The sequence below is a fragment of the Cotesia glomerata genome, linkage group LG5 (assembly GCF_020080835.1).
Source record: "Cotesia glomerata isolate CgM1 linkage group LG5, MPM_Cglom_v2.3, whole genome shotgun sequence".
Taxonomy (NCBI): Eukaryota; Metazoa; Arthropoda; class Insecta; order Hymenoptera; family Braconidae; genus Cotesia; species Cotesia glomerata.
In genome coordinates this window covers 20,728,448-20,746,155 of record NC_058162.1, presented here as the reverse complement: position 1 = coordinate 20,746,155, position 17,708 = coordinate 20,728,448, and the positions used below count along the sequence as shown (strand labels likewise).

The 17,708-nt window shown below is 26.3% G+C and overlaps 3 protein-coding genes across 4 annotated transcripts; all 3 read right to left on the bottom strand.

Annotated features, from left to right (window-relative positions):
* Positions 1–30: 30 nt before the first annotated feature.
* LOC123266125 (zinc finger protein 184-like) lies at positions 31–4,751 on the bottom strand. Its single transcript, XM_044730155.1, has 9 exons — positions 4,614–4,751; positions 4,114–4,357; positions 3,653–3,764; positions 3,376–3,585; positions 2,750–3,300; positions 1,937–2,006; positions 1,135–1,880; positions 643–1,066; positions 31–557 (listed from the first exon to the last, which is right to left on the bottom strand). Exons 2-9 carry the CDS (start codon positions 4,270–4,272, stop codon positions 46–48), a joined length of 2,784 nt encoding a protein of 927 aa, XP_044586090.1. The 5' UTR covers positions 4,273–4,357; positions 4,614–4,751; the 3' UTR covers positions 31–45.
* Positions 4,752–10,922: 6,171 nt separating this feature from the next.
* On the bottom strand, positions 10,923–11,872 carry LOC123265806 (RE1-silencing transcription factor B-like). The gene is made up of 3 exons (XM_044729724.1): positions 11,626–11,872; positions 11,472–11,550; positions 10,923–11,407 (listed from the first exon to the last, which is right to left on the bottom strand). Exons 1-3 carry the CDS (start codon positions 11,779–11,781, stop codon positions 10,953–10,955), a joined length of 690 nt encoding a protein of 229 aa, XP_044585659.1. The 5' UTR covers positions 11,782–11,872; the 3' UTR covers positions 10,923–10,952.
* Positions 11,873–15,322: 3,450 nt separating this feature from the next.
* LOC123265803 (zinc finger protein 449-like) lies at positions 15,323–17,248 on the bottom strand. 2 transcript variants are annotated; one of them, XM_044729719.1, is made up of 3 exons: positions 16,801–17,248; positions 16,138–16,551; positions 15,323–16,058 (listed from the first exon to the last, which is right to left on the bottom strand). In XM_044729719.1, exons 1-3 carry the CDS (start codon positions 16,931–16,933, stop codon positions 15,343–15,345), a joined length of 1,263 nt encoding a protein of 420 aa, XP_044585654.1. In that variant the 5' UTR covers positions 16,934–17,248; the 3' UTR covers positions 15,323–15,342. The 2 variants fall into 2 exon arrangements, with proteins under 2 accessions (XP_044585654.1, XP_044585655.1); XM_044729720.1 differs by having other exon boundaries at positions 16,831–17,245.
* Positions 17,249–17,708: the final 460 nt, after the last annotated feature.

Below are 17,708 nucleotides of genomic sequence, written 5' to 3'. Positions count from 1 at the left end.
TAATTTCAAAAAAAATTAATCAAAATAATAGATAAAAATTAAATATTAATTATTATTTTTAGAGTTTACAGCTCCAGCTACAACTCCATGAACAGTTCTAAAATGACGAGACAGACGACCGTAGTAGGAAAATGTCAGTTGACACTCATTACACGAGTATCTGCTACTCTGTGAATCATGACTAGTGACACGGTGTTCTTGTAATAATTTTTTTCTTCCAAAAGTCTTGTCGCAGTCATTGCAATTAAACAATTTGTTATTTTTATGATTTTTTGTGTGTTCATTCAATAATTCTAGAGATTTCGTAGTATAGAAACAGATACTACACTTAAAACTGCTTTGAGATCTGTTGACCTTAGAGCAGCTATCGCGCTGATGAAGTTTGGCTGCATAGGAACGCAAGCAAGTTTTCAAATTAGATTGCGAAACTACCGCTGTATCCTGATGAATCTTGATGTGTCGCCGTAAATTTCCTTGAAAATTAGACGCATAGTTACATTTCTTACATTTAAAGTTTTTTTTAACGTGTTGAGATTGAACATGTACTTTAAGACATTCTGCAAATAAAATCATGAGTGATAAAAATCACAAAAAAATTAAGCTTCATGGCAAACATAAATTAAATAAACAAAAAACAATTACCTTTTGTTTTAAATGTCTTGTCACACAGCTCGCAGTTTACTTTAATGTTATTTATTTTTTTAATTTCAGTACAATTATTTTTTCTACTTGATGGTCGTAAATTATAAACATTATCCGTCTTTTTAGTCTCTAATTTCCTAACTTTTGTCTTCAAAGCTGACAATTTTTTTTCATTAATAGGTAACTTAATTCTCTGAAGTCGAACGACCGGCAAAAAACTCTCTGGAACGTTGAATTCTTGTTTCTTCGAACAAATTTTCGCGTTCAAGACTTTACGTTTTGTAGAGCGAGTTATACGTCGTTGTGATGATGAATTATCTTGATCATAATTATTTGCGTTAGCTGTAAAGCGCTTTTTATTATTTTCCAAATTAATTTCTTCATCTACAGCTTTACGTTTCAATCTTTTAGATGCTCGATTCATCTAAAACAAATAAAAAATTATTTTTAAAAATAATATTGATATAAATGTAATTATTAGTTACTTCTTACATTTGAATAAGACTTATTTGCGTTTTTTAGTACTTCGATTAAACTCAGCTTTTTATTCGGCTCTTCTGAATTATTGCTCACTTCAAGTGGAATTTCCTTTGATGTTTTGTTGTCTGATACAGCTGGATTGGATAAATTACCACTATTTACAGGATAGGTATTCTTCTCAAGAATAACAGTAGATGGTGAGGATGAAGAGGTCAGAGAAGAATATAAAGTTGAATCTGCTTGCTTCGGATCTAGATCAACATCCATCGCATTCATAAATTCATCGGATGAATTCAAATCCATTGAAGAAATAGATTTATTCAGTATTTCAATATCATCCAGTTGTGCAGAATTTTTATCTATTTTAGTCGATTTATCAGATTGATCTTTAGTTAAATCTTCAACTTTTTTATTTTCAACGATTGTTGCATTACAACTTTCTTCATTTTTAACAAATGAACCATTCCATATTTTCAAAGTTATTTCGCTATTTATTTTATCTTTATCTAAAAGTAAATTATGACCAGTAACAATCGAAGAATAATCAGAGATGATTTTTTGCGGAATTTTCTTATCAGCAATTAAATTAATTGTTTTTAGTAAGTACTGCATTGTTGCATTATATAATTTTACTTGTTCTTTTATCAAATAAATTCCTTCTTGTATAATGGAGTTATAATTATCGTTCAAAACAACATTCTTTTCATCAATCAAATTTTTTGTGACTTCTTCTTTAATTTTTTTATCAGGAGTAGATTCTGAAATCGGCAATATCCATTAATTGAAGTAATAAATCATTGCTTTATAAACATACCTGTAGTTCCGTTAGAATAAACTTCTATGTTATTGTTGTTTTGCTCCACAGTATTTAATTCCTTCATATTTTTTTTTATGAATTACCTTTAATCGCTTATTTACATCCCAATTGTTAATTAAACAGTGAAAAAAGAAGAAATATGAAAATTTTTTATTAAATAAATTTAATTTAAGAAAAAAAATTAATCAATTAGACCATTTTATATTCATTTTTAGTAATTATAACCTATTTACTTAAATTTCTATTCATCTACTACTAATAACAATTATTTTTGTTTTATAGAAAATATAATTATACCTGGTATAGTGTGATATAGTTGCGTCAGAATTTTTTGGCCCTACCATCTAATTTCTCTTTCTACGCCACTTGATAAAGCTAAAAAGTAAAAATGAAATGATTTAAGATAGATAATTTACTTTTTTTTTTTTTTTTTTTTTTTTAATAATAAATCACAATATTAGTCCATATAAATAGAACAAATCAATTGTTTTATTCAAAATTTATATTACAAAATTTATTTCATGCAAAGTATAAAAATACAAACGTCGTTATCATCAATTACAATCCATGTGATTGAAATTTTTAAATAAAAAAATGATTTAATATAATAATCCATAAAACATTATAGATATTTACAAATCCTTATACACAATTGAAATTTACTTTTTATAATATATTTAAAAAAATTCAACTAAAAAATCAAGCAAAAAAACAAAAATTAAATCATGAAGAACTTGAGTTATTTTAAAATGTTCAAGGTTAAAACGTTGGCGTAATAATACAAAAACAAGAAAAATTAAAATATCAGTTAAAGTGCTTGGTTATGTGTTTTTTCAATGAGCTCGAATAATTTGTCATGTAAGAGCATTGATTACACTTCCAATCTTTTCCGTGCCTGTGAGTATTCAGATGGGCAGTCAGGTAATACTGTTCAGTAAATCCGAGATGGCAATAAAGGCACTTTAGTTTTTTATTGTCAGAAGTTCGAATCTGATGACACTTGAATTTGTGATCGTTCAATTGACGTGATTGACTAAACTTGGCATCGCAGTCGTTGCATTTAAAAGGACGTTTTTTAGAATGAATACTCGCTATGTGACTTTTTAAATTATGAGAAATTACAAAAGCACGTGGACAGTAAGGACATTTATGAGGTCGCTCATTGGTGTGGATACTCTTGATATGAGATTTTAAATTACTTGGATTCCGAAAAGCTGACGGGCAATGAGGACACTGATGAGGTCTTTTACCAGTATGTAGAAGGATGTGTTGCTGTAAGTTGTATTTTTTGTTGAATACATAGCCACATTTTTCACATTGGTATATTTTTCTTGGAGCAGGACCATGTTTTTCTTTTTTTTCTGAAAAATTAATTAATCAATTAGTTACTTGTAATAATAAATCCTTATATTGAAAAATATTTTAATAATACTGACTTGTTAAATTAAATTTATTTTTACCCTTAGAACTGATTTCAGATTTATGAGTCTTTGATTCTTTGTGAGACTCTGTATCAATCTCTGTTTTTGTTTTTTTATCAGGTATATCTATTCGATTAAGACGGACAAACGGCAAATATTCAATCGGAATATTCAATAGACGATTTCCTTCAGTGTGACAAGTCAAGACATGTTTTTTATGAAGTTCTAAAAAAATAATTAATCATTAAAATAAAACATTTACTGATTTAGTTTGTGTATAAAGTATATTTACCTGCTGTATTAAATGATTTGTAACAATCTTGACAAATGTACTCGATGCTGTGAATCCTATAACTTACTTCGACCTCTGAATCTACCTCGTTGTAACGATTATCGTTAAAATCCTAGAGCAAAAATATAAAATTCAATATGACAATTTTAATGAAATAATAAAACTATTTATCTGATAATTTTGTTTTTAGAGCATGATAAGTTATTTATTATAAAATATTTGTACTAATTAAAAATTTTTTTCAACTTTATTTTGATGTAACTTTTTATTAACTAATTAAAAAATCGATTAATATATTACCTAAAAAATAAATTTAAATTTAAAATTTACGTAAAAAGATTATCATAAGCTCACATAAAAAAAATTCAATCTCATAAATCATAACTATTAAGATTAAAATCATAAAGTCAGTGACCTTGTTATCGTACTGAAAATCAATTATTATTTATCGTAATAATTACCGATGATTGCGCTGTTGAACCATCGGACAATGAAGGGTCTTCAATAATTGTTGATATTATAATACTGTTCTCAGGAATATCGATTTTGTCGAGGACAACACGTGGGAGATAAATATTTGGAAACGAATCTGCCGCAATCGCCGACATATTTTCACTCATTTTAAGTATTGATACGTCAGATTGTGATTGCTTGGCTTCCAATATAATTTATTCAGTAAACTTAACCTCACGTTGATAAACTTATCTGAAAAATATTAGAAAAAATAAATAACTGTATCCAATATTTAAATAAATGTTATAAATAAAAAAAAAATTTTTTAAATATGTCAAAGTATTGCATAATATTTTTAATAACATGTAAATAGATATTGGAGTAATGAATTATAGGTGATAAAAAAAAAATAAGAGCAAGTCATACTTAGGTAATTTTTACACTTGCTACTTTACTACTGAATTTGTTCTAAACAATAAAAAAGTAAAATTATTATTTATTTACTTACGTATTTGTGTAATATTTTCACATGACAACTAACAACTAACCTCGTTAAATGTTGGATGTAGACACTGACATTCAATAGAGACCGTATAGAAACGTTTCCCCTCTGGCCCCATATTGACGTCTCCTTCTGTCTCCTACCACTTAGCCATAGTCGTAGACACCTAAATTTTCGACATAAAAGAATTTTTTAACCGCGTAACACTGAATATAGCAAAATACGACGCATTTATACATACAGTCGTCATCATTGATTTGTAACGGTTGGCAATGATTCGGGTAGAATAAAAAATTCTCAATTTGGACATCTCTCACTAAAAATTTCAATTAATAATATGTTCAGAAAATAAAAAAAATATACGAAACTATGAAGAAAATTCACATAAAATGAATAATTGTAAGCTCAGATAAGCATAATTATAGGAATTTATCCAAATAAAAATTACTATGCATAAACTTAATTAAAGATGAAAAATTCCTACATGGTAAATCACCAGAGAAATAATTTGAATATTAAAAACTATACAAATAAAATATTTCAAATAAATTTGATGTTTCAATTAAAAGAAAATAAATAAAATATTAGTCTCCTTATAATTACAGTCTTAAAAATAAACAATATCAAATAACTATAGCTCAATATAAAGACATTTACTAAATTATTAGATCATATTATTATACAAAATTAAAATTGAAAAGGCCGAAAATTAGAAAATGGTCCATTGAAACAATTTAAATTTAAAAAAAAATGGAATTATAAAAAGAAGATACAAAGGAAATTAAAAAATAATGACAAACCTAAATTCAGACAATTTGATTAAAAGACATCAAGGTTATTTGACAAATACACAAATGAACAACTCTGAATATAGAAAAGCTTTACAAATGAACATCTCTAATTATGGACAAGAAAATTCGGAAATCTCTCAACTTGGACATCTCTCATTGAAGAAAACAAAAAAAAAATACAATATTTTCCGAATTAAAAAATAAGTAATAGTTTTAAAAAACACGCTTTAATATGAAACCAAATTTTTTAGAAATCTATCTATTGAATTGGTCTTTATGAATTTTATCATAGATAACTTTTCTTCTGATTCTAGTCATCAGCGATGAACGCTGCATTAACCGCGTACTCCTACGACCTGAACAATTTGAGCGATGACAAGATGGCGGGCGACTTGTCTCGATCATCAAATTCAGTGCATCATCAAAACGGATCATCGCGTATCGGTGCAATGGAAATTACAACCGCGCAATTAGCCGTGACTCTAGCACGTGCTGGTGCTAATACTCAGTCGGCACCACCCCCCTCAAAAATCTACCTAAAAATTAAAAAATCGTACATTATCTATGATGAATAAAAACTAATTTTTTAGCAGAGTTCTCCGAAGAAGATGTCTTGGTGCAGAGTTTATAACCCTCGAACAATTGTTTTTATCTGATCCCCACACTTATTTATATAAAAACGATTTTTTTTTATTAATCACTTTGACTACATTTTGAATTATCCAAAAAATTTATTCCTACTTTTTAGTTTGGTTTTATATTAAAGCGTGTTTTTTAAAACTATTACTTATTTTTTAATTCGGAAAATATTGTATTTTTTGTTGTTTTCTTCAATGAGAGATGTCCAAGTTGAGAGATTTCCGAATTTTCTTGTCCATAATTAGAGATGTTCATTTGTAAAGCTTTTCTATATTCAGAGTTGTTCATTTGTGTATATGTCAAATAACCTTGATGTCTTTTAATCAAATTGTCTGAATTTAGGTTTGTCATTATTTTTTAATTTCCTTTGTATCTTCTTTTTATAATTCCATTTTTTTTTTAATTTAAATTGTTTCAATGGACCATTTTCTAATTTTCGGCCTTTTCAATTTTAATTTTGTATAATAATATGATCTAATAATTTAGTAAATGTCTTTATATTGAGCTATAGTTATTTGATATTGTTTATTTTTAAGACTGTAATTATAAGGAGACTAATATTTTATTTATTTTCTTTTAATTGAAACATCAAATTTATTTGAAATATTTTATTTGTATAGTTTTTAATATTCAAATTATTTCTCTGGTGATTTACCATGTAGGAATTTTTCATCTTTAATTAAGTTTATGCATAGTAATTTTTATTTGAATAAATTTCTATGATTATGTTTGTCTGAGCTTACAATTATTCATTTCATGTGAATTTTCTTCATAGTTTCGTATATTTTTTTTATTTTCTGAACAAATTATTAATTGAAATTTTTAGTGAGAGATGTCCAAATTGAGAATTTTTTATTCGACCCAAATCATTGCCAACCGTTACAAATCAATGACGACGACTGTATATACCTATGAAATAATTTTATTTTAAAGGAATAATATATAATCACTGAAAATTATAAAATAAATTTATTACAACGTAATAAAATTACAAATGTTTACATAGGAGAAAATTCAAAAAAATTTTTTTGCTTAAATTCAGAACTGAATTATTTTTTTTTTTTTATATTACAGATTTCAAAACCCTGATTAAACAACTGAATTCGATCGAATTAAACAGAATTAAATTTTTAATTCTTTTGAATTCAGTTAAATTCTGTTAATTCGGTACCTAACTTTAAAATGAATTCTGTTTAATTCGGCAGGTGAGCCAGAATTTAGCCGAATTAAAACAAATTCAAAATTATTAATTCGGTTCAATTCTGTTGAATTCGGAAATAATCCTCGAATTTCTGGCTCTGACTCCGAATTAGACCGAATTCAAAATTATTAATTCAGTTAAATTCTGTTAAATTCGGAAATAATCCTCGAATTTCTCGCTCTGACTCCGAATTAGATCGAATTAAAAAAAATTCAAAATTATTAATTCGGTTCAATTCTGTCAAATTCGGAAATAATCCTCGAATTTCTCGCTCTGACTCCGAATTAAACCGAATTAAAACAAATTCAAAATTTTCAATTCAGTTCAATTCTGTTAAATTAGGAGATAATCCTCAAATTTCTCGCTCTGACTCCGAATTAGACTGAATTAAAACAAATTCAAAATCTTTAAGTCAGTTCTATTCTGTTGAATTCTGCAATAATTCTGGAATCTCTGGTTTTGACTCCGAGTTAGACTAAATTAAAACAAATTCAAAATTTTCAATTTAGTTCAATTCTTTCGAATTCGGAAATGATCCGCGAATTTCTGACTCCGACTCCGACTGTGACTGAATTAAAATAAATTTTAAATGTTCAATTTCGTTGAATTCTATTTAATTCGGAAATAATCCTCGGATTTTTGGCCCTGACTCGGAATTTAACTGAATTAAAACAAATTAAAAATTTTGTTGAAATCTGAATATTTTTGTATTAATTAAGGAAGTTCGAGCGTAACTAATGAGTCAAAATAATGTTAAAATTTTTTTTTAATTTTAGTCCTCCCAATATTCGTCAAAATTCTTTATTTTAATTTAAAATAATTTAAACAATTTAATAATTGATGATTTTTACTTATTTAATAAAGTAAAGTAATAAAATGACTTTCGTATTTATTACTTGCCGGAATAAATAAACAAATTTGGCAATAGCGCGCTTGATTATACTCATAACAGAGACGTGGATGAGTGTGTGAGTTAAACACCTCTGTAACTATACTTCTATCCTTTTCTTTTTTTTCAGCTGTTGACGCGATGTTGTCAAATCTTTATTCGAATAAATAGCTGACGGTAAACGAGTTACAAACATAAAATTTGACTTTAAATATTTCAAAAATTATATCGGTAATGTATTATTATTAAATTGTTTTTATATTTTGCAATAATCCAAGTTTCTTGTGTATAGTTTTTTATCTGTTAAAATTGGGAGGTTAATATTGAAAAAAATAATTAAAGTCTCGACAAAAGTTTGTCCGCCATAAGAGCTCGTGTATAAGGAGATAAAATATGTGATTTTTAAAATTTAATATCTAAGTAACTAAGCGGTGAATCATTTTAAACTTTTGGGATTAGATAAATAACGTATTTATTTATACGTTTACTTAATTTCAAAGCTCAAAGTTGGAAATTATTTTTTATGTTAGATTCGCTTGAACTTCCTTAACAGCCGAGACCAGTGATTGCAGTTTCAATCGGCTTAGCGAAGCGAATGGAAATTTTGAAAAAACGTTTTTAGAGATAATAGATAATTTAATAAACTATTTCACCACAAAGCGTTTTTTTCAAAAATTTTATTCGTTTCGTGAAACCAATCAAAACTGCAATTGCTCTGCTGTTGGGAGTGCAACAGAGATAGTTCCGTTGAACTCCGTGAGAGCAAACCGAGAAAAAGATGGTCTCGCCTGTTAAGTAAATAGTACTCTGAAATGAATAAAACTGTTTACTTAGATTATAAAATAAAATTTTCTACAGTAAGTAATTATAATTTCGTACGAAGAATAAATATTCATTAACGAAAGAATTTTTTTTCTCAATTCAAAATTTTCATATCCGAGAAATTTTTCTACTTGGCTCTAGAATATTTTGAACTCCCTTCCCAGCCATAATAGTATATTACACACTTAGAGAAGTAAAATAAGAAATGTCTTAGATCACATTTAAAATTGTTGGCCGAGGCGAAGCCGAGGTTAACAAACATGTAATCTGAGGCTTTCTTATTTACTTCTCGAGGGGTGTATCCTATTTTTTTTGCTCGACAGCAAGATATTTATTATCACTAGAATTTATTCATTAAAACAAGACTTTGGTAAGGAAAAATCAAAAATTGATAACAATATTTCTCATTTGGATGAAAAATCCTTTCATAGATATTATTTTAATCATAGTTTTAGGATTTAATAACAATGAAATTGCGATAGTAAAAGATTTAAGACGATTCAAAATATAAAAAATTAAATTTCAAAGAACTCAGTAGTATTTAATTTACATTATGTTACAATTTTCAGATTTATTTTCCATACTTGAACAGAATTGAAAATTAAAATTTTTTTTTTTAATTTTCGCTCTGCCAAATTCTGTAGAATTGAATAGAATTAAAATTTTTAATTGTTTTGAATTCTGTCTTACCGAATTTAACAAAATATAACAGAATTGCGATTTTCAATTCAGTTGGATTTTGTTTTGCAGAATTCAACAGAATTGAGCAGAATTAAAATTTTTAATTCTTTTAAATACTATTTTGATGAATTTAACAAGAATATAACAGAATTGATATTTTTAATTCAGTTGAATTCTGTTCTGCAAAATTCAACAGAATTGAGCAGAATTAAATTTTTTAATTCTTTCGAATTCTTTTTTACCGAATTTAACAGAATATAACAGAATTGATATTATTAATTTAGTTGAATTCTGTTTTGCAGAATTGAACAGAATTAAAATTTTTAATTCTTTTGAATTCGGTTTTACCGAATTTAACAGAATATAACAGAATTAAAATTTTTAATTCGGTCGAATTCAGTTGTTTAATCAGGGAACTTGTTCATATTTTGAAAAATTTAATTCTCAATTTTAATGATAATGTAATTAAAAAATATAATTGTGGAATTAATTCTAAAATTATTTATCACATTAAAGTTAGCAGCACTTAATTATTTTTTAATTTTATTTAACAAAAAAATTTGTTCCGACAAATTATTTATAAAAAATTGCATATTTAATTTTTTATAATTTCTACATATCAATTTTTTTTGCAATAATTCATTTCTCACCAAAATCCTTAAAATGATTAAATATCTGTTGAATTAATTTTCATAAATTATTTAAAAAAAAAAAAATTATAAAATCAAATTTGCAAGTTATTTTATAACTCAAAAAATTTTTTAACAGTAGAATTTATAACAGTATATTTTTAAATACCCTGAGATAATTTTTTAATGTAACTAATAAGTATTAACTTTTAAAATATTTTAAAACAGTCAAGAAAATTTTAAAACTTGGAGCTCTTAACATTTTCAAATTAAAAAAAAAACTTAATAGATGGTAGATAAAATATTTAAAACAAAAATGAGTAATTAATTTAATGTATATAATTAAATACGTTGCTATTTCAAATAAAAATTCTATTAATTTTTTAAATAATCCAAAATTATAGTATTAAAATAAAAGTAATTTATTCTCTATCAATGATTTTTCAATGTTTTTATAAAATCTAAAGTCGTTAAAACACAATGAGTATGCCTTTTAGACTGGTAGACTTTCATAAATGACAGGCAACAAGTTTTCCATTAAAATTGTTTTCTTTTGTAAATGCCTGAATATTAAAACTCAAAATTTTTTAATTTGAAAAAGTATACTTCTTAGAGGTATTAGACTTTGAACATGATCTTCATGGCAGTTATATTTACATATTTGCATGTTCTAACTGTGAACACTAAGAAAAATTATTCTTTAGTGTGAATTTTCTTGATGTGAATCTTTAAATTGCCTAACAGCCCACTTGCGTGCGGACAATGTGGACACTTAAAAGGGCGTTTTTTTAAATGAACCGTCTCAATATGAATCTTCAAAGAAAAAAATCGTATAGTTGCAAACTTGCAGTGTGCACATTTAAAAGTTCGTACTTTTTCATGAACACTTTTGATGTGATATGTTAAGCTAGATGCTTGAACACATGTGTATTCGCAGTCAGAACATTTATAAGGGCGTTCTTTACTATGAAACGATCTGATATGATTATTAATACTTGTTAAGTATAAACTCGTGAAATTGCATTCTGCGCATTTATAACGCTTCTGACCTAAGTGATTCATTATATGAGTTTTCGACGATCCCTTATATTTTGATGAAAATTTACATTCCTTGCAGCGGTAACATTTTTTATCGTAACTACAAAAATCTGAAATATTATCAAAAGTTTAATATGTTAAAAATGATTACAACAATTAAAAATTATCAAATACCTGGCAGTAATGGCTGGCTACTAATCTCAGAATCTCCGTCATTTTTTAAATTTAAATTATTGTTATTATTTAGCTCATCCTGTAATTAAAAATTTGTATAATTATTCATTCTAATTAATTTAATATACATGACAAATTAAATCTTGTCAAATACCTGTTTTGTATCTGATTTGTTCGATGCTAAGGTTATTAAGTAAACATCTTTTAAAGATTCAATTATATTTTTTTTAGAAAAATTAATTCGTTCGAGTAAAACAAATGGTTGACAATTATTAAGAATAATTGATGAATTAAATTTTAGATTAGACATTTTCTACAGTGTTTAATTCATTTTTTGCTTACTCCATTGATTTATTGGTTTACCCTACAAAACATATAGTTTTATACAATCACAGTCATGGTTGTTTTTTCATGTACTATATTAAAAAACGCCATTCGGCTAAGCCCGACATGGATAGGTAGATTTATTTAATGAATATAAAATAATTAATAATAAGTGAAGAAATTTTAAAAAAAGTTCTAAACGAATTATAGCTCAAATTGAAAATAATCGTATAAATTTGAAGATTAATTTAACCCTTCGTAGGTAGCGTGTCTTTTCCGAATTAAGTCGGTCGCATGGTGAGCGCTCCGCCGCCGTGTTAAAACGTACGCGTTGTTGCCAAATGTAAACTAATACTATTTTCTTGTGAAATAAAGTATTTTTTCAATGTTTTATGATTAAATATAATTTTACTTTTATATTTTATCCTAAATTTAATTGAATAACAAAAATTTTTTTTTATTTTTATCACATGTGACATAATTAAATTTAACATCTAAGACCAGATTATAAAATTATAATATGACATTAAATCTAGCTGTCACTTGACAATTTTTTAATTTTTTTTAACAAACAAATTTTTTCAAAAAAATTATTTTTAAAAAATTGCATCTTTAATTTTTTAAAACGTCTGAATGTCAATTTTTTTTATAATTATTTTTTGTCATAATTTGTTACAAAAATTCTTAAAATTATCAAATATCCGCTAAATTAATTATCATAGTTAAAATTAAATTCAATAAAAAAAAAATAATTTGAAAAATTGGCAACCATTGTTATTTTATTTTTTTTTTTTTTTTTAATTCGTTCACCTGAAATTTTTTTGTTTTTTCATTATTTAAATAATTAGTATTATATAAAGCCAGACATCTGTTAATTTTAGTATGATGTATTATAAAATAATTTATTTACCAATTGTATTATTATTACTATTTTTATATAAATAATATTTAACCCTTCAGTACCTACGTTCTTTTTATTTAGTGTCTCACTTGCACTGCAGCGACATCCTATAAGTTGAATGTTGTTGCGTGAGAAAAATTCTCATAGCGAGGGTACAGAAGGGTTAATATGTGTTAATATGAGTGTAATTATTACATTATTTTGAACAAATCACAAGTTATAATGTAAACAGTAAAAACTAACCTCAAACATTACTTTATTATTTATTTTTGTACCTCACATGCGGTAAAACAGATTGAAATAGTGGCGGTAACGACATTTGGCAACAGCGCAGTTAGAAAATCTCCCGGAGGCTCATTCGCACCGGGCGGTATAGCGCCACCCGGTTCCGAAAATTGATTTTTTAAATTCATAAATATTTTTATGCTTTTTGATAACGTCACAATTTTTAGAAAGGTTAAAAGAATGCACTTAATTTTTTTCAAAATTATCAATGAACTCAATTTCGAGAAAAAAAAAAATGCAAAATAGGCGGCGCCGCGCTCACTATGCGACCTAAGAAGGGTTAATAGATTTTAGCTATCTCATACGGCTGACAAATTGTAAGAAGATAAAATCTAAAAACATGTTTATTGATGAATTTTACAAAATTTTTCGAGTCACGAAATAAATTTAAAAAATCATCAAAAGTGGACCGAAGATAGCTTAAATAAAGATAATTAAGTGAACTTTGAGATGAAATCAATATATTCGAACTATTTTTGACGGTAAAAATATTTCGATAAAATTAAAAATTTTTCAAAAATGAAAAAAATTTTCGAACACCCACAACTCGTAAACTAACCGGCCGATTTTGCTCATCTTCGAACTTGATCTTAGTATTGATCCACAGAATGAGCCCAAAAAATTTCATAAAGATCAGTTAAGAATTGAGGGCACAATCCTGCTGATATCCTACAACAGATAGATTTCTAAAGAAGTCTACCTAAAAACATAATAGAAAAAATGTTGATGTTTATAAACTTGAAATAATTGTTCATATTTACATTATTGTTAAGTAATTAGAGTATTGAAAGTATCAACATAATTTTTTTTTTCTTCATTTAATCTTCAATTTGAAAAAAAATTATGATAAATATTGTGAATTAAATTATTTAGGATTAAAAATTTTTTTAATAATTTTTAATCCAGATATTTTGGTTTGGAATTAAAAATAAGAAATCAATTTTTATTTCAAAAATTTTTAACTGAAAAATAATTTATTTTTCAATTCACATGTAAGTTAAAAGCCCCAATAGATGATCACGTACCAGTATATGATCACTCCATGTATTTGTATATCTATATTCACAAATATAGGTATACAAATACATGGAGTGATCGTATACTGGTACATGATCGCATCTATTGGGGCTTTTACCTTATATAAAATATAAAAATGAGAATTCTCTTTATAAAGAATACTTCCAGTTAATATAATAGAACAAACAGTCAAAAAGTATTTAAGAACAAAAGAAAAATCCTAAGGATACAATAACGATACAACAATTACGTTTATTTCTCATAAACCAAGTCGATTATCGGGTTTATGTACGTCAAAATTTTTTAAAATTTTATTTTTTCTCCAACTCATAACTTTAAACTTTGTAAAAATTCGAAATCATACTTTGCGAAACAGAAAGTTTTGATAGTTAGTAAAAAACTTGATTAAATCTCTATGTTTAAGTTAAATTACATAGATGTATTTGTATTATAAACGATTACTTAAGAAACAAAATAATTGACGTGATAATTAAAGTTAAACAGAAATTTTTTATATATTCAGTCAACGCTCTCTGTATTTGACTCACCCGTACAGGACCATTCTCTGTATTTGACTCGTCCTTGTCCATAAGAGCTGTGTAAAATCGTCAAATACAGACGAAGAATGTAGTCAAATATAGAGAGCGGTCAAATACAGAGAGGTCCAATACAGAGAGCGTCGACTGTTCTTCGTTTCTTAGGTATTAATACAAAATAAGTTATCACTATGTCAAATAACTTAACCGTATAAAAATGGATCAAATATTTCGTAACACATTATTATTTTTAACAGATAAAATTGGATATTTATGAGCACTTAGTTATAAAAATAATTGTTACTGATTATGATTATATTCACTATTAAATAATAATTCAATGCTAGTCACACATTTGAAGTGTTATTACATCAGAAAATATTCAATTATATCTAGTTAAATAAAAATAAAAATTATTAAATGTCATCAGTATAATTCATGTGTATAAATTAATGGTTATTGGATGAAAAATATTCAATTAATTTTTTTTTCATCATCGGTAAGTATATAAAAACCAAAAAATAATAAAATATTGTTTCAAATAAATGCTTTCACGTTATTTTGGACAAAAAAAAATAAAGTACTATCATACTTTATTTATGATAAAATAACGATTAAAAAAGAAAAAATATAAAAAATTCACCTACTTTATGATTAAAAAAAACCCGGTCCAAATCAATTAGTCGTATATTTATTGTAATCTAAACTCAATTAATTCTCTAAAAATAGTTTATATCTGAATATAATATATGTGACATTAAATTTTTTCTAGAACAAAAAAATTTTTAAGCCTAGCATAATGAGTTTGTTACTTATTTATTAAATTGTTCTCGTCTTTATGGCGTCTACTCCAATGTCTTTTTAAGTTGGCTACATGTACTGTTTTAAACGGACATTTATTGCAAGTAAACGTTTGTCCATTTTTATGAGTTTTTCTATGAAGTTCAAGTGAGTATTTATCTCCAAGTTTTTCTTGACAAATTGAGCAAGTAAATGAACCAGCTGAGTGAAACGAGCGCTTGTGAGTACTCAAGGTATTAGGTGTAGCAAGTCTTTTCTTACAAATCTCGCACTCAAATAAGTTTTCAGCGGCAAAAAAACATCTGTGATTATGATTATTGAGTTGAATCAATTCAGTAAATCCGAGTGAACAATGTGGACATGTGTGCGGAAATTCATTATTATGTTGAATTTTAACGTGCTTTCTCAGATCCGCTAAACGTTTAGTTTTATGAGAACATTTTGGGCATTTGAATGGCAGATCACTAGAGTGAATTAATATGTGATGTTTTAAGTGACTTCTTCGTTTACATTTGTAATCACACTGTTCACACTTGTGCTCTTTTTTATCTGTCACCGGCTTTGACTTTTTAAAACTCGAAGAATTTTTATCAACTGAATTTTGATTCGGTTTTCTCACGGATTCTACATTTGCAGTAGAAGTGTTTACTATTTTTTCAGGTACTTGGATTCTTTCAAGCAAAACTACAGGAAGATATTCTGCCAGAGCATGAAACTTTGCATCTAAAGAAAAATCGTTTAAATTATTTTCAATCAATAAGTCGTTAATAAAAAAATACTTTAAAAACCATTTAATACTAACCTAATAAATTATACGGTCTAGGATTCTCATTACACGTAGATTCGTGCTCACTTGATTGTTGAGATAACTCTTCTTGATTTAATTCCTCAAGTACCGAGACTTTTTCTGGTAAAATAACTGGAAAACTTTTTTTTGGAACACTTGGATTGTTGAAGTTCTCCGAAATAATATTTTTATCCCGTTTGAATTCAAGTATTTTTTTCTTCCAAGTGTCATTATTTATAATTGGTTTTTTAAAATTAAATCTCTTTGAAACAGCTTTCTCAAAAGTTATACCATCAACAAGTCGATTTTTCAAATGATTCCGATCCTTGAGATTCTTTGAAATTTTTTTTTTTTTACTTGGCCTAGTCCTTACTTTCGGTACAAGAAAAGTCTCATCAACGTATTCTTGTACCCCAAAAATAGAAGAACCTGAAAATAGATATCCTATCGATTATTGTATTACCTTAATTATTTATAAAATATCATACACTTGCATTTTTTGAATATGATACTGAAGTTAGCTGACAATTTTCAATTTTTTTAATTTTTATAACAAATTAATTACAATAAAAAAGTTTTCACTAATATTTTTTTTTTTAATTTTAACGTAGAATTTTTTTATTTAATTTTTTTCATAATAATTTTATTGTTATCAAATTCTAAAAAAATTTTTAATACTAATTAACTTTAGTGTCATTCTTTGAATACCTGATGAAATGTCATCGGGAGCTTCCATCCAAGCAATACTACCACTGAACTCGGATTCAGAGTCTCCAAGATGAATTATGTTGCTTGAGTTCATTGTTATCATGAATATATCAAATTTATTATGTTGATTATACAAGATTACCGGAGAACGTAAGTTTATTTCATATAAAGCATAACCTTGACTGTATAGTTTAACGAGTTAGGTACTTTTTGTTGTTAATTATATTTTTTATTGAAGACGAGATAAGTTTTGTTATAATTAATCAACTATCAATACGTTATACATAACTCTTCATATTTATATTTACATTCTTTGAAAGGTTCATATTACTTTGTGTAGAGAAAAAATGTCGGCTCGGCAGATAAATGTACTACAGCGCCAGCTGTTCGGAATTTTTTTTTATACTTCCAAACAAATCACGAGATTTGTTTTTTACATTGATGTAATTAATTAAATCAAATTAATAAAATTAATTATATTTATAACATAATTGATAATAAAAAATTAATATAAATTATTAATAAAAAGTATAAAATTCCACAAGCAGAATTTAATAATTCATTGAGTAAATTAAAATTAGTAAAAAAGTTGAATAAATAAAAAATTAATGTTTAAATTAAAAAAAATTTTTTTTTACTCGACGGGCAAAAAGCATCAACTTTCGGCCCGCTGCGCTAAACGAAGTTGTCTCTTTCTGCCTTTGTCGAGCAAAAAAATAGTATACACTCCACGGGAAGTAAATAAGAAAGCCTCAGATCACATGTTTGTCAACCTCGGCTTCGCCTCGGCCGACAATTACATGTGATCTGAGACATTTTTTACTTTACTTCCCTAGGTGTGTAATATACTATTTTTATTACAAGAGTTCATTAATGCA

What these genes read in the sequence shown, in the direction of transcription:
- LOC123265803 (XM_044729719.1), bottom strand. Translation starts at nt 16,933, where the DNA reads ATGATAACAATGAACTCAAGCAACATAATTCATCTTGGAGACTCTGAA. An exon ending in AATGACACTAAAGTTAATTA is followed by an intron (nt 16,552 to 16,800) that starts GTATTAAAAATT and finishes ATCTATTTTCAG; the next exon opens with GTTCTTCTATTTTTGGGGTA. An exon ending in TAGACCGTATAATTTATTAG is followed by an intron (nt 16,059 to 16,137) that starts GTTAGTATTAAA and finishes ATTTTTCTTTAG; the next exon opens with ATGCAAAGTTTCATGCTCTG.
- LOC123265806 (XM_044729724.1), bottom strand. Translation starts at nt 11,781, where the DNA reads ATGTCTAATCTAAAATTTAATTCATCAATTATTCTTAATAATTGTCAA. An exon ending in ACAAATCAGATACAAAACAG is followed by an intron (nt 11,551 to 11,625) that starts GTATTTGACAAG and finishes TTTTAATTACAG; the next exon opens with GATGAGCTAAATAATAACAA. An exon ending in TAGCCAGCCATTACTGCCAG is followed by an intron (nt 11,408 to 11,471) that starts GTATTTGATAAT and finishes ATAATATTTCAG; the next exon opens with ATTTTTGTAGTTACGATAAA.
- LOC123266125 (XM_044730155.1), bottom strand. Translation starts at nt 4,272, where the DNA reads ATGAGTGAAAATATGTCGGCGATTGCGGCAGATTCGTTTCCAAATATT. An exon ending in AAATAAATTTAATTTAACAA is followed by an intron (nt 3,301 to 3,375) that starts GTCAGTATTATT and finishes TTAATTTTTCAG; the next exon opens with AAAAAAAAGAAAAACATGGT. An exon ending in CAAGACATTTAAAACAAAAG is followed by an intron (nt 558 to 642) that starts GTAATTGTTTTT and finishes TTTTATTTGCAG; the next exon opens with AATGTCTTAAAGTACATGTT.